The sequence below is a fragment of the Podarcis raffonei genome, chromosome 4 (genome assembly GCF_027172205.1).
Source record: "Podarcis raffonei isolate rPodRaf1 chromosome 4, rPodRaf1.pri, whole genome shotgun sequence".
Lineage (NCBI taxonomy): Eukaryota > Metazoa > Chordata > Lepidosauria > Squamata > Lacertidae > Podarcis > Podarcis raffonei.
Window position 1 is genome coordinate 5,381,984 of NC_070605.1, and position 16,004 is coordinate 5,397,987.

Sequence of the window (16,004 nt, forward strand, 5' to 3'; positions counted from 1 at the left end):
CATGTGTTCTACCTTGATCATTCAACATATTTCCTTGTCCTGAGATGAGGAAAAGGGACAGAACGGCCCTGAAAAGAAGAAAACAAAAGCAAAATATTTTTAGCGATCACAATGTTCCTGTGAATGAGATTTACTGGTATTTCAAAGCATTTCTACAATGCTTTACAATGTCGTATTTTAAAAATCTCAAAGTGGCATACAGCATAAAACAGTAAAGAATATAATTAGCACAAAAATATAACATCAATCCAGTAAATAGCAGTATGAAGCATATAAAAACAAATTAATATTATGGGTCAGAGAAGCCTGGGCAAAAAGGCATGTTTTTATGAAACATCTGGGGAAACTGATGGCTGCTGTTTCCCACAGGGCAGGAGAAAGGGAATTCCATAGTAATGGGGCATTAGCGGAAAATTAATTTTCTCATATATTTTAGTGGATTGTGCTCTAGAACTGTAGATGTTGGAAATTTGAAATTTTAGTTGAATGAGAAATTTTGGCCTAGCTTCATTACATTATTTTTTTTTTATAAAAAAAGTGGACTTCTTAGGTTTCCTTTGATAAACTGCTGCTGTTTCGGCTGTCTAAGTGCTTTTGAAAAGACACCAACTTCCATTGTATATACAAGTTACTAATAAAGGCCTACCCTTCTATAGACCTACATGATCACTTAAATTATGTGTGGTGGGGAAATCTATTGAGCGTACCCTACCCTATGGAATATTAAAGAGCGGTGACCCAAAAATGGGAATTTTCTCTTTCGCAGTCACCACCTAAATGAATGCGAGCTGCACAACGACACAATAATAATTAAGACTTTTCCATCAAAGGGGCATTGTCTTCCATTCCAGAGATTCTGTGGGGCTGCGTTCTCTGATTTCCTCCATTTTCTACCCTTTACAATGTATTCATTATGTATTTACTTCACAGAGTTTACATGCACCGGATTGTAAGGAAACAGCAACCACCAAAGCAGTTTACAATAAACGAATAAAGCAATTAAATTATCAGTGGAAACAGTTAAACAACACAATGCTGCCGCCGTTTTGCAAGAGACTGCACGTGCCATGCTTTTCTGTGTATAAGACTAGGTTTTTTTATTTAAAAAATTATGTTCAGAATTGTGGGTCGTCTTATAGACGGATACAATCTCCCCCCATTTTCTCAATTTAGAGTTCCCCAAAACAAGGGGCGTCTTATACATGGGGGCGTGTGATACACGGAAAAATACAGTATATTTTGTCAGGTGGGCCCAATGGCCCTAAGTGGTGCCTATGCCTTCCTCTTTCGTCCTGACATGTCCCATGCTACTCCCAGGGTGCTTGTGAGGAGGCGACCATCACCCTAGGCAGGCAGGCAGGCTGGGGGCGAAATCCGGGACGTGCCGCCCCATGGCAGCCCTCCAAGGAGCATTTCCTCGCGAGGGAAAAGGCCCTCTGCACATGGCAGGTGGCGCTTTGCCCGACGTGCCTTTCCAGAGCAAGAGAAGCATGCACGCCACCCCGCCTTCCTCGGAAGGGCAGGAACTCTGCACATGCGCAGAGGTGCCCGGCCTGTGAGGTCGGAAGCGTCCTTTGTCAACAAAAGGCCCCTTTCCGATGCAGATCCTCAAATTGCTTGGGGGCAATATTGCAGGGGGGAGCTGCTCTGCCCCCCTCGAGAAGGGCAGGCGTGAGGGGGGTCCAAGCCACAGGCGCGCATGAAGGGCGGAAACGCCTCAGGGAAACCAACCGCAAGGGTCTTTTCCTGGCTTGTTTTCTCCCTTTTTGTTTTGTTTTGTTTTGCTGAACAAATCCTGGCTCGGAGGGGGAAGAGGAAGGGAAGCAAGTGGGGCAGGAAAGGGTCTCGCCAGCCCCCCTGCTTCAGGCTGCGGCCTGGTGCGCTGCCTCGCCTCCCTCGGCTGCGGCCCGGTTGCCGCGGGCAACGGCCATGTCAGCAAGAGGAAGGCCAGGCCATTGTTTCCTTGTGGGAGGGGCCAGATGTGGGAAAGGGGCGGAGCCTCAGAGCCTGGGCCAGAGAAGGCCACAGGGGGCCAGTGTGTGTGTGTGTGTGTGTGTGTTTATTCATTCAGTGTCGGTTTATTCATTGTTATATTTGCAATGTGTTCTTTATTTTCCAAAATAAATTCTAATAATAATAATAATAATAATAATAATAATAATAATAATAATAATTTTTATTTATACCCCAGCCAGAGCCGGGCTCAGGGCGGCTAACACCAGCAAAATTACAGTAAAAACATAATAGGAAAAGGGAAAAAACCAATTTAAAATACAGGTTAAAATGCAATTTAAAATGCTGCCTCATTTTAAAAGTAGCCCATTGACAAAAAAAAATACAAAGCGTTAATATCTCTCCCCCCCCCCTTTTTGAACCAAATCAAGACTTTGCTATAGATACAATAGAAACACAAAAAAGGGAGCGGGGGGGGGGGAATAGAGAAGGGGAAAGAAAGAATTATGATGTTGATGATGATGAAAGAATAGAAAAGAGGTTAAAGGCGAAAGATCGAAAAATAAGATTCAGAAAATAAAGAACAGGCAGTGGGGCTTAGGAAGCTTAGCTGAGGCCATAAAAGAGAGAGAAAATCACCACACATAAAGAGAGAGAGAGAGAGAGAGAGAGAGAGAGAGAGAGAGAGAGAGAGAGAGAGTGATAAAAAAAACAGCTATGAAACAAGGAAAGCTGGTAGCGGCACAATATACACAGGCTGCCTCTGTTGGCTGTATAGCTCCGCGGGCCTGAAAATGAATCAAAACATCTCTGCAAACATATGGAAACAGCAGGCAGGTTCAGTACCCAGTAGCAGCACTATGGAGAAATGGGGAAAAGTGTGATAAAGCCAGAATGGGAGTTCCAGCTGAGGGCCAAACGTATTTAAAATGCATCTCTGAGTTATTTGTGGGGGCATAGGAATTCGTTCATTCCCCCCCCCCAAAAAAAAAAAATATAGTCCGGCCCCACACAAGGTCTGAGGGACAGTGGACCAGCCCCCTGCTGAAAAAGTTTGCTGATCCCTGTTTTAGATTCTGCCATCACTATTTCAGTTGCGTTTGCATGAGTAGCATTTCTCTGCCAGGATGAAAATGCAATTACTGTACGATACAACATATTGGTAGAGCTTGACAGCATCTACCATAATTGCTTAGCATCTATAAATTCTTCATGCACCTTTTCTTATTGTTGTTGTTTTTAAATAATGTTTTTAAATTTATTTTTCATGGTACAGAATATATATTTTGATAAACATTATCTTCTTCTTGTATTTTTCACACAAACATATTCCTAGAAGGGTAGGTCTGTATTATAATGTCCATATGTCAGACTGGAAGATTTGGGTAGGCAGGAGGCTCACAGTTCTGGGTGAATGGATCATTATCTAGGGATGGGTTTGTGATGGACGCTAGGACTGAATACTGACTTGTCTCCCCTAGTTACAAAGGTTGAGACTCAAGAGGAACTGGCTGGTGCTGAGAAGAAGTCATCCGTTGTGTTGAACATTAACCACAATGATGTGGGGAAATCTGAGTTGTGAGGCCCTAGAACCAACCAGGGGGAAGGTGACCCAGGACTTAACACTAAGTGGCACTAAGGACCTGGTGTGAGATGCAAGTGTCATTAGATCATGGAGATGCTTTATGAATAAGCCTATAAATAAGTAAATATAGTGTCAACATTATAGAATAAGACTTTAAGAAACCTCAATCCTAAAGGTTGTATACAAAGGTAGACTCAGCAGAGACCCACAGAAATTAATAAAAATTATTATTATTATTATTATTATTATTATTATTATTATTATTATTAAATACAGCCCTATGTTCTTTAGTGATGCAGCTGTCATTACAGTGGTACCTCAGGTTACATACGCTCCAGGTTACATATGCTTCAGGTTACAGACTCCGCTAACCCAGAAATAGTGCTTCAGGTTAAGAACTTTGCTTCAGGATGAGAACAGAAATCGTGCTCCGGCGGCGCAGCAGCAGCAGGAGGCCCCATTAGCTAAAGTGGTGCTTCAGATTAAGAACAGTTTCAGGTTAAGAACAGACCTCCAGAATGAATTAAGTTCTTAACCAGAGGTACCACTGTATACCTCTATGATCTCTTTTCTAGACACCTTGTGCATTCAAACAATGGAGAACTGCATCTTTACTGGTAGTTTGGTTCAGTACTTCTTCATTGTTGGTTTTCCTAATTTTCAAGACCATCAGACCCCTCTCTTTTTCTTCTGCTTGGTATTTTACCTCTTAATCCTTGCCAGTACCTTCTCCATCATCCTGGCAGTGGTCACAGATGCAAAACTCCACATTTCTCCCTAACTAATCTCTCTTCTCTCTCTCTCTATGGGACACGGGTGGCGCTGTGGGTAAACACCTCAGCACCTAGGACTTGCCGATCGAAAGGTCGGCGGTTCGAATCCCCGCGGCGGGGTGCGCTCCTGTCGCTCAGTCCCAGCGCCTGCCAACCTAGCAGTTCGAAAGCACCCCCGGGTGCAAGTAGATAAATAGGGACCGCTTACTAGCAGGAAGGTAAACGGCGTTCCGTGTGCTGCGCTGGCTCACCAGATGCAGCTTGTCACACTGGCCACGTGACCCGGAAGTGTCTGCGGACAGCGCTGGCTCCCGGCCTCTAGAGTGAGATGAGCGCACAACCCTAGAGTCTGTCAAGACTGGCCCGTACGGGCAGGGGTACCTTTACCTTTACCTTAATCTCTCTTCTTAGACATTCTGCTCACCACCACAACTATTCCCAAAACGTTGGAAATGTTTTTGGTCAGTTCTAAGCATATCTATGCCCAGGGGTGTTTCCTGCAGATTTATTGCTTCCATGGGCTAGTAGTGACTGAAATGTTCCTCTAAGCTGTCATGTCGTATGACCACTATGAAGCCATTCGCAATCCTTTGCATTCCACAGTCCGAATGACAAAGAGGGTGAATATCTGGTTGGCAGCAAGTGCCTGGTTCTCTGCGTTGTTGGTCCCGATCCCAGCTGGACTTTAGTGCAACGCCCAAAGTTTATCATTGCTTTTGTGACCACTTGGCTGTTGTCCAAGCAGCTTGTCCAAATTCCTACACTTAATTTCAGAATTTTTTAGAATTTACTATTGCTATGATTGTCTCCCTTTTAGGTAAAGGTAAAGGGGCCCCTGACAATTAAGTCCAGTCGCGAACAACTCTGGGATTGCGGTGCTCATCTCGCTTCACAGGCCGAGGGAGCCGGCGTTTGTCTGCTTCCACAGACAGTTTTTCCGGATCATGTGAAGCACACGGAAACGCCTTTTACCTTCCCGCCGGAGCGGTACCTATTTATCTACTTGCACTGTGTGCTTTCAAACTGCTTAGTTGGCAGGAGCTGGGACCGAACGGGAGCTCACCCACTGCTGACCTTCCAATCAGCAAGCCCTAGCCAGTGGTTTAACCCACAGTGCCACCGGCGTCCCGTTTTACTTCTCTCCATTTCCTACACTCACATAATTATCTCTGTCATGCACCTCAACTCCAGAGAAGGACACAGTGAGGCTTTTTCAGCCTGCTCCTCCCACCTGATTATGGTTAGTATTTACTACGCCTCCATTGCCATGGCGTACCTCTCCTACAAAGCCAATATGCCCTTTGATGTCCATGTCATGAGCAATGCGGTTTTTGCTATTTCAACCCCTTTGGTCAGTCCTCTCATTCATACCCTCAGGAATAAGGAAGTGAAAAGCGCTGTGAAGAAGTTTCTTATCGTCAGATTTTTTTCCTTCATGGGCTGAAGATGGAATCTGTTCAGGCACTGCAGGCAGTGCTTGGGAATGACGCATAAACGCCCCAGACATAAGTTATCAGTGACTAACTGATCCTGTTACTCTCAATGACAATTCAGATTGGGAACACTGGCTATAAAGTTGTCTGTGAGGAATTAAACAGCAGGCTGCTATAACAGTGTTTGGAACTTATCTACCATCTGATTTGTTTGTCCTGATAAACAAATCTGTTTATCCTTGCAGTTTTGCTTTTAATGTACACTGTGTATTTTCTACTTTTAAAAAACTTTTAATTATTTAAGAAAGGACATGCATTTCAATAGCATAGAAGCAAGAGAGAAAGAAAGAAGAAGGGAGGGAGGAAGCAAAAACAATGCAACAGGGTTAAAATTAAAATTCAACATAACCACAAAATGCAAATTTGAGTCATTTCAGTCACAATCCATGAAAAGAATTATTATTATTAGTGGGAATAGTAATTTTATTTTTTTCCTAAATAAGCAATAGCTTGCCTGTTTAACATCATATGGTCCATACCTTTCAAAAGAAAATGATGCAGTGTGGAGAGTTGGTTATTGCAGCAAGATATAAATAATGCTATGAATAATAAGATCATAATTGCATGGAAACTCAGCGGAAGCAAATCACTTGGGCCTTATGGCCATCTGAGAATGAAGTCAGTGATTTGCAGCTTCTAGCAAAATCTCTTCTATTTTTTTATTTTTTATTTTTTTATTTTTTGGGGAGCCAGAACAAGCGATTACCAGCTGCCCCGAGCACAAAAATTATGCTTCCGAAATCTCTTGATAGCGATTCCGCACAGAAAGAGGCAAAGCCACAGCCGCCCCTCCCCATGTGCCACTCACAGCAGAAGCCCTTTTTTTAGCAAAATCTCTTCTAAAAGAGAGGCTCATAGATCCAGAGAACAATCTAGGAAAGCCGATAAATAAAATAAAATATAAATACAGTGGCATCAATCTTGCATGCTCAACCACAAAACTGCCACAAGCATAGTAGAAAGGTGTGGAGGAATCCCTTTTAAAAGTAAAAGGGGCATGCAGGTGATACTAGCGACCCAGTCCTTCCACCCTCTCGTGACTTACCTTCCTGTATTCCTTTCTCACGCCCACTTGCCTTCCTCCCAGCCTGAGACATTTCCAGGACGGGACAGAAGCCTCTGCAGAGAAGAAGGGTTGCAGGACAGACACAGCCTCCTTGGTGGTGGCCATTATATTGGTGCTTCAGTATTTAAGCTTTCCAGAAAACCACTGACATATTTAGGAAATTAACTTTCACATTATTATTATTTTTTACAGTTTTATTTTAATCAAAAAGATTTCGCACACAGTTATATGAATTCTAAGGCCTTATACAGTGGTGCCTTGCAAGACGACATTAATCCGTTCCGCGAGTCTCTTCGTCTTGCGGTTTTTTCGTCTTGCGAAGCACGGCTATTAGCGGCTTAGCGGCTTAGCAGCTATTAACGGCTTAGCGGCTATTAACGGCTTAGCGGCTTTAAGAAAAAGGAAACAAACTCGCGAGAACTCGCAAGACGTTTCGTCTTGCGAAGCAAGCCCATAGGGAAATTGGTCTTGTGGAACGACTCAAAAAACGGAAAACCCTTTCGTCTAGCGAGTTTTTCGTCTTGCGAGGCATTCGTCTTGGGGGCACCACTGTATATATTTAAAAAAGTGTTCATAAATGTACAGGCAAACACATACAGAAGTATATGAACAACGTGTCTGAAAGAGTACAGGAGAACAATCCTGAAGCCAATTTGACTCTCCTAAATTGACCTCAAGTATTTCTCTGCAAGGAGGAAGGAAATGGGAAAAGCTTTCCAATTGTCTTTGGACTGTAGGGGCTTAGAACTCCCTGTAAATATAGTCTGGCAAGTGAGCACACTATCAATATGTGTAAGGGATTCAGGAACTAAGTATTTACCAACTCAAAGGAATGACCAGGCTAGCCAGAAAAGAGAGTCAAATAAGGCATTATCAGGTATCCTGGCAGACAGCAAAGAAGCAATACACTCAAATTTCTGCTGGGGACCACCTCTTTCTGTGCTGTATGTATGATGTTTTGGGGGCATGGTCTTGAGCCCTATATAAGGGCTTGCATAACAATGTTCTCTCCTCCCTCCGGCGTGTGGTGAGTGGCGACCCTGTTGCAACAGCTCAATAAAGATCAGGCTTACTAGCTGCTTTCCTTCTCAATATTCTCTGGTTGGCCTCTGGTATTTTCTCCTACCAATAGAGAACCTACATAAGGACTCTCTACTATGGTTACCAGACATCCCCACTTCCTGGGGACAGTCCCCGGATTTACAAATCTGTCCCCGGACAAAATCCGTCCCCGGAATGTCCCCGGATTTCATTTGATGTCCCCGGATTTATATTTTAAGTGTTGTAGATTGATTAGTAGGGAATGAATGCTGCGTGATTGGTCAACGGCACAAGACACATCATATGAGGACTTCCGGCGAGGCAAAATGGTGGGTGCCACGGCAGCGAGCAGCTCCTGAAACCAGCCAGAGCCAACAGTGCTACCTGGCTGGCTCTGGGCTGCTGAGACTGCTGCTGCCACCGCCACTGCCCAGGGGGAACTGGGGATGCCCAGCACATCAACTGGGGGAACTGCTGACCCCCCCCAACCCAAATTGAGCCAGGAGCAAGAGCGCCCGGCCGACTGCCTAGCAGTGCTCTGGGGCAGGAAAACCCTGGAGTCGATGCAGGGAGAAGGAGGAGAGGAGAAGGAGAAGGAGAAGGAAGAGAAAGAGGAAAGAGGAAAAAGAGGGGAGCCCCGACCTTGCCGCATCGCCGCTGAGGACGAGAGGTAGGAGAACACCAGGAGGGCAAAGACACGTGGCCGATCCCAGGCCCGACCCGAGCCTACTTCATGGTGGCTAGCGCCCCGAGAGAGCAGGCTGGGGCCCAGAGGAAGGCCATGCGACCGGGGAGACCACAGAAGAGAAGATATGACTTATTTATTTATTTTTAATAACTTTTTTTTCTCTTTCCAAAAAAAAAAAAAGAGAAAGTGTTCCCGGATCATTTGAAAAAAAAATCTGATAACCTTACTCTATACGCACTGGCGGAGGAAGAGGAGTGTGGGGGGAGCGCACCGTCCCCGGTAGGGTGCCATTGCGGCTGTTCCCCCCACCCGCGCTGGGCGCCCCGCCCTGCAGACGGAGCGCCACGCCCCAAGACGTGAGCCACGCCTCTGTGGGCAGCGTGCCACGCCCCCATAATGCCTGCCAGCCCCACCCCTGCTTGCTCTCCACCCCCCAGTGCCGGAGCATGAAGCTATGCCACTGTCTATACGAGCCCTTGGGTGCCCAAGGGGAAACAAGTAGGTTTTTTTTCTTATAACACACACCATGAAGCAGACCACAGTGGTGGTGGTGGTGATATTATTATTATTTTATTATACCTCACCCAACTGGCTGGTTTTCCCCAGCCACTCTGGGTGGCTTACAGAAGTGTGCATGCACACGAACGCTCATACCAAGAACTAACTTAGTTGGTCTTTAAGGTGCTACTGGAAGGAAAAAAAAATTTTTTTTTTTGACTATGGCAGACCAACACGGCTACCTATCTGTAGCATATATTTTGTTGTTGTTTAGTCGTGCCCCACTCTTCGTGACCCCCTGGACCAGAGCACGCCAGGCACGCCTGTCTTCCGCTGCCTCCCGCAGTTTGGTCAAACTCATGCTGGTAGCTTCGAGAACACTGTCCCACCATCTCATCCTCCGTCGTCCCCTTCTCCTTGTGCCCTCCATCTTTCCCAACATCAGGGTCTTTTCCAGGGAGTCTTCTCTTCTCATGAGGTGGCCAAAGTCTTGGAGCCTCAGCTTCACGATCTGTCCTTCCAGGGAGCACTCAGGGCTGATTTCCTTCAGAATGGAGAGGTTTGATCTTCTTGCAGTCCATGGGACTCTCAAGAGTCTCCTCCAGCACCAGAATTCAAAAGCATCAATTCTTCAGCGATCAGCCTTCCTGATGGTCCAGCTCTCACTTCCATACATCACTACTGGGAAAACCATGGCTTTAACTATATGGACCTTTGTTGGCAAGGTGATGTCTCTGATTTTTAAGATGCTGTCTAGGTTTGTCATTGCTTTTCTCCCAAGAAAGCATATATATAAAACAGTAAAGCATTGAACATTAAATTGGGCTGCCACATGTCTGGATATTCAACAAGTTGTTGGTTTTTACTTTTTGAAATATGGCGGCCCTTCATTAAAAAGGGCACACCAGGAAGTACCCAGAAAGGGGCGGAGTTTGGAGCCGAGTGACAGCTTGAGCTCTAAAGGGGTGGGGCTTGGAGCAGCTGCAACTGTTGCTAAGGTTTTATTTGGCACACTCTGCGTTGTTGGGCGGAGTGGCATTTGGCAGGACCGGAGCGGATTGGTGCCTTCGTTGACATTGATTCTGAAGGGGCAGGGTCCGAGTGCTCAACAAGCCAACCGAAGAGCTGGGAGGGAGGGACTCGAAACTGAGCCCGCTTGCTATTGGAGCTCTTGAGTCTGAGGAGGCAGTTTGAGTTTCGAACGGTGCAATGGGGGCTTTGAGGGGGCGGGCCTCCGGGCTGAGTGGCAGCGGAGAGCTTGGGATGCTGAAACCAAATGACAGTTGGACCACTTGAGGAGGGAGGAGGGGAATGTTTTGGCGGGAAATGGCTGAGGAGACGCTGCTCAAGACCTTGACTTGGTTTTCCCCACAGAGGCTGGGGATATTTTGCTCTGAGGTGGTGCTAGAGATGCTCCTCCTCCTCCTCCTTCTTGGACCTGGTGTGTTTTTCTTAAAAATAGAATAAAATCCCATACCCTCAGTATAAAGGGTGCCTCCTACAAAGCAGGGATGAGGAACCTCTGTGTGGCCCTCCAGATGTGGCCCCAGGTCCTGTCATCCCTGGCCAACAACATCTGGCAGGCACCAGGTTCCCCACCCGCTGCCCTGTGGAGATGGGAAGAAGCCGAATGTTGGAAGAGTCAGGGCAGAGGAAATAAACTCCTGATTTGCGCAGTTCAGCTGTGGAACTCCCTGCCACAGGAGGCAGCGAGGGCCACCAACTTGCATGGCTTCCGAAAGGGTTTTTAGACCAATTCGCGGAGGGGGAGACAGCTATGGATGGCCGCTAGCCGCAACGGCTGAGCTGTGCTTCCCGGGTTGGAGGCAGCAATGCTTCTGAATCCCACTTGCAGGAAACCGCAGGAGAGGAAACGGGTCTTGCGTTCGAGTCCTGCTTGCGGGTTTCCCACTGAGGCCTCTGCATGGCCACTGTGAGAACAGGATCGTGGACTAGACAAGGGATTATAGTTTAGTCATCATTTACTGTAATTGTTAAGAGTGGGTTGTTAAGAGCGGATATTTTGAGAGTTGGTTTTCTTCTGCACTGCTATATCCCAACGGATTGCTGAATGTTGCTTTATTTGATATAATCTCAAAGTTAGGTTTTTATTATGACTTTTTTGGTGTAAGATGCGATTGCTATAAGGTGTGTGGTCTTTTGTTGGATACTTTCTTGTTTCTTCAGCTTGTAAACCACCTTGCGTATTGTACGTAATGTAGAAAATTTAAATGAAACAAAATTAAATTGGCCTGATCCTGCAGCCCCCTCTTATGTTCTTATTGCTTGTAAGCCGCTCTGAGCCCGGCCTTGGCTGGGGAGGGCGGGGTATAAATAAATATTATTATTATTATTATTATTATTATTATTATTATTATTATGAATGGGCTGCTGCTGGGATGGGGGGCAGTCAAGGCTATACCCTTCTTTTCTGTGTATAAGACTAGGGGTTTTTTATTTAAAAATTATGTTCAGAATTGTGGGTCGTCTTATACACGGATACAGTTGCCCCCCATTTTCTCAATTTGGAGTCCCCCAAAATGGGGGGGGGGTGTTATACACGAGAAAATATGATAATTGTAAATGTATTTTTAAACTTTTATTGGTAGCCGCCCGGAGTGACTGGGGAAACCCAGCCGGATGGGCGAGGTATAAATAATAAAGTATTATTACTGTATTTTTCTGTGTATAAGTCTAGGGGGTTTTTTACCAAAAAATTAGGTTTAAAATTGGGGCTCGTCTTATACATGGGTAGTGCTGAGGGGTGTTTTCTTAATTTGGAGTCCCCCAAAATAGGGGGCATCTTATACATGGGGGCGTCTTAAACACGGAAAAATACATTATTATTATTATTATTATTATTATTATTGTTATTGTTATTATTATTATTATAAAAAATACCAGGACACTTCATTTCCTTCATTCCTCTCCCCTTCCTCCATGGGGCTTTCCCTTTGCACCTCAGCAATGGCACTCGCTTCTTTGCAGCTGAGCAACCAACAAATGGTCAGATGCTCTCAAGATGCAAGTTTCAGCTGCCAGTGACACTTCCTTCAGCAATTGGAAGGCCTTGGGCCAAATGTGTGCCAACTGGCCCTCCAGCTGCCGGCCTAGTGTCACGGTCCGGTTTATGGGTGGTCAAAGTCCCAGCTGAGGACGTCGGGACCGGGGGCAAGACCAGGTGGGAGCAGGAACAGGAGTCCGGAAGCCGAGGATCCAAGAGTCAGAGAGCCGGGAGTCAAGAAGCCAAGAGTCCGAGGGTCAGGAAACCAGGAGTCAAGAAGCCAAGGGTCCGAGGATCAGGAAACCAGGAGTCAAGAAGCCAAGGGTCCGAGGATCAGGAAACCAGGAGTCAAGAAGCCAAGGGTCCGAGGATCAGGAAACCAGGAGTCAAGAAGCCAAGGGTCCGAGGATCAGGAAACCAGGAGTCAAGAAGCCAAGGGTCCAAGGATCAGGAAACCAGGAGTCAAGAAGCCAAGGGTCCAAGGATCAGGAAACCAGGAGTCAAGAAGCCAAGGGTCCGAGGATCCAGAAGCAAGGAGTCAAGAAGCCAAACACAGCAAGGCAGGAAGTGTGTTGCTGTGGCAAAGAGCCAAAGGGAAATGCTGACCTTACAGTCATACCTTGGGTTACAGCCACTTCAGGTTGCGTTTTTTTGGGTTGCGGACCGCTGAAACCCGGAAGTACCAGAACGGGTTACTTCCGGGTTTCAGCGGTCGCGCATGTGCAGAAGCACCGAATTGCAACCTGCGCGTGCGCAGACGCGGGTTGCGAATGCTGCGGGCTGCGAATGCTGCAGGTTGCGAACGTGCATCCCGCACGGATCACGTTTGCAACCCAAGCATCCACTGTATATCCCTTCCTGGCTCTTGCCACCAGGTGCTGCGAGTTACCAATTGGCCTCACCTGTGCAGCCGCGCCTTGCCTTTTCAGAACTTAGGAAAGCCCCAGTCCTGCGAAGCCTTACCGGTCACAGGGCCTGGCTCTGCATGTACTCCTGACACCTAGAGGCAAAGCGGCGTGAACAAAGTAGCGCTTGCAGCAACAGAATGTAGTAGCAGAAGATGGAGACCTTCCCTCGAGGAAGACATTTGGCTGGCCCTGCAGTCCTTTCTGCAGTTGGACTGCTGGAACAAAAGGATTGAAGCAGTACAACCATGTAGAGGATTACAACATTGCAATTCGTTTGTACACGGGGCTTCCTTTCAAGATTTCCTGGAAACTTTAAAACAGATACTTGGCCAGTTCTTAAAGAACTCTTACTCAGCGGCAGAGGAAGCCTCTTGGGCACCTGGGGTGGTGCGCCCATAGGGGTGGGGCAAACCACCCATAGGGGCATAGGGACATGGCATGGCGCCGATAGGGACGCGGCGAGGTGCCCATAGGAATGACCCGTCCCTTTGGGCACTGTGCGTCCCGCCCACTGTCTGCCCACTGCCTCCCCCCCCCCCAGCTGTAGGGCAGCTGAGGCCCCGCGGCGCGCCCTGTCCCTATGGGTGCCGGGCATCCCTATTTGTGCGGTGCCGTTCCATCAGCGCGGTGGCGATCAGCCCTGGTGGGATTTTGTCACACACACCCAGGGATGATACCCAGGGCACATTGCCCACATCGCACCCCCTGTCTCCACCACTGCTCTTACTGAGCTGCCCCTTCATTTCAGGAATTGGGGCTAAGTGTTATATTGCCTTCATAGGTAGAGGCCTCTACTTCCACAGCATCAGGTTTGTTAAATAGTTGGTTATCCAGGGACTGAACTGTTACTTCTGCCTTCTCACTTGCTACTGGAGTCAGCCTTGCCGAGTCCTCCTTAGCCGGTTGCTGTGTAACTATCTTTGTTCCTCTCTTTTTACCCTTCTTTTTGCTGCCCCGTGTGGTCGATTTATTTGGGGCCGAGGGAAGAAGTTTAAACAATTTCTGCCAATGTATGCTTCGATTACTGCAGGTATACTTGGCTTTCCTTGTTGAGGAATTGGGGCTTGATAAGTATTTCTGCTGGATCATAAAGAAGGCTGATCGCTGAAGAATGGATGCTTTTGAATTATGGTGCTGGAGGAGACTCTTGAGAGTCCCATGGACTGCAAGAAGATCAAACCAATCCATTCTGAAGGAAATCAGCCCTGAGTGCTCACTGGAAGGACAGATCGTGAAGCTGAGGCTCCAGTACTTTGGCCACCTCATGAGAAGAGAAGACTCCCTGGAAAAGACCCTGATGTTGGGAAAGATGGAGGGCACAAGGAGAAGGGGACGACAGAGGACGAGATGGTGGGACAGTGTTCTCGAAGCTACCAGCATGAGTTTGACCAAACTGCGGGAGGCAGTGGAAGACAGGAGGGCCTGGCGTGCTCTGGTCCAGGGGGTCATGAAGAGTCAGACACGACTAAACGACTAAACAACAACAACAACAAGTATTTCTGATAAGCGTTAAATGGCTTGCCGGCTGAAAGACTGCTTCCTACCATGCCAGCCTTTCCAACCCTTATTTCCAATCCTCTTCTCTGTTACCCACCATCTATAGTCACACATGTGGTGGCTGGAGCAGGCCAGGGCACACCATCTGTGATAAGTCTTCCTTGGGCAGGTCGATCTTGCTCCCTCTCGTGTTATTCTGTCTAGACAGTTTTATTTGCCTTGGCTTTAACAAAATAATCAATCTAGCTAAGATGGCTATAGGTTTATCTGTTCTGCTGAATTTCACAGGCTGTTTTTAATAGGTTTTTTTTGGCTGCTTTTATCTATTCACTTGTTGATTTTCATGTTGTTGCTTTAATTGCTATCTCTTATTTTATTTTATTATGCTGTTGTAAGCTGCCATTCACTGAAAGGTGGCATTAAAACCTTTTAAATAAAATTCAAAACTAAATTTACAACTAAATTTGGCTCTAAAGCATCAGAATGGGAAAGAAGATATTCCATGGATTACAAATGTTGATTGCACTGTTCTGTTTCTTTATAGGTTTTGTAAAACCAACACAAAGATACATTTACTCTGAAGTAATAGTGCCAAAGCGGCTGGAATCAAGGGGTAGCAAAGTAATTTTCCTTTTGAATACCATTTGAGTTGCTCCAGATATTTCTTAAAACTTAATTTCTTAAAATGCAATCAGTGATCTAGTACTTACTAGACCAGAGCTTTCAAAACTTTTCATGTTGGTGACACATTTTTAGACATGCATCATATCGTGACACAGTCATTATTATTAGTATTTATTGAATTTATATACCGCCCTATACCTGGGGGTTTCAGTAATTCTGTTTTATTAGCAAACCGGAGGTTAAACTAAACCCTTTCCAGCTCCAGGAGGAACACGGGGAGTGTTTACACGATACACACACTGCAGTGTCGCAACACATAGTTTGGAAAGCTCTGTACTAGAGTTTGGTGTGTGTGTGTGATATATACTATACTCATACTCACACATATACATATCTTCTTTCTTCTTTGGTGATCACTCATAGCCGAGTAAGTTTGTCTTCCATAAACACGGTTTTAACAATGAGTCCATAAGTGACTGTGGAGGCCAATTCTGGACCCACACGTCCTTCCACAGTGGGGACATAGGTTTCTGGGCGGGAGTTGATCACGGTGTAGATTTGCCACGCGTGCCTTCCTCTTGGCACGTTCTCCCTTTTGTCCTGAGTTTGAGTGTCTTCAAAGCCCATGACACCTTTGGTAAAGGCTGTTCTCCAATTGGAGCGCTCGCAGGCAAGTATTTCCCAATTGTTGGTGTTTATACTACATTTTAAGGGACACGGGTGGCGCTGTGGGTAAAACCTCAGTGCCTAGGACTTGCTGATCGTAAGGTCGGTGGTTCGAATCCCCGCGGCGGGGTGAGATCCCGTCGTTCGGTCCCAGCTCCTGCCTACCTAGCAGTTCGAAAGCACCCTTAAGTGCAAGTAGATAAATAGG

General features: G+C 46.4%; 3 protein-coding genes and 1 non-coding gene across 6 annotated transcripts in view; 2 read left to right on the forward strand and 2 right to left on the reverse strand.

Moving 5' to 3' along the window:
- The window catches only part of SLCO2B1 (solute carrier organic anion transporter family member 2B1), a 72,196-nt gene extending 70,241 nt beyond the window's left edge, over positions 1-1,955 (reverse strand). For both annotated transcript variants that reach the window (XM_053385309.1, XM_053385308.1), the window contains exons 1-2: positions 1,732-1,955; positions 13-68 (exon numbers count right to left, since the gene is read on the reverse strand). The gene's annotated coding sequence lies outside the window, so the exon portion shown is untranslated. The remainder of the gene's footprint in view (positions 1-12; positions 69-1,731) is intronic.
- Positions 1,956-4,763: 2,808 nt separating this feature from the next.
- Positions 4,764-5,755, forward strand: LOC128412316 (olfactory receptor 2AT4). The gene is given in 3 exon segments (XM_053385222.1): positions 4,764-4,990; positions 4,992-5,126; positions 5,437-5,755. Coding segments are annotated over 3 exon segments (681 nt in total).
- Positions 5,756-6,486: 731 nt separating this feature from the next.
- Positions 6,487-6,628, reverse strand: LOC128413286 (U11 spliceosomal RNA). The gene has a single exon (XR_008330307.1). It is a non-coding gene; the product is annotated as a U11 spliceosomal RNA (small nuclear RNA).
- A 3,518-nt stretch (positions 6,629-10,146) lies between these two features.
- The window catches only part of LOC128412425 (disintegrin and metalloproteinase domain-containing protein 9-like), a 43,610-nt gene continuing 37,752 nt past the window's right edge, over positions 10,147-16,004 (forward strand). The window contains exons 1-2 of one of the 2 annotated variants that reach the window (XM_053385313.1): positions 10,147-10,538; positions 15,051-15,127. In XM_053385313.1, the coding sequence (XP_053241288.1) occupies positions 10,409-10,538; positions 15,051-15,127 (207 nt within the window). In that variant the 5' untranslated portion in view covers positions 10,147-10,408. The remainder of the gene's footprint in view (positions 10,539-15,050; positions 15,128-16,004) is intronic. The other variant, XM_053385311.1, reaches the window with a different exon arrangement.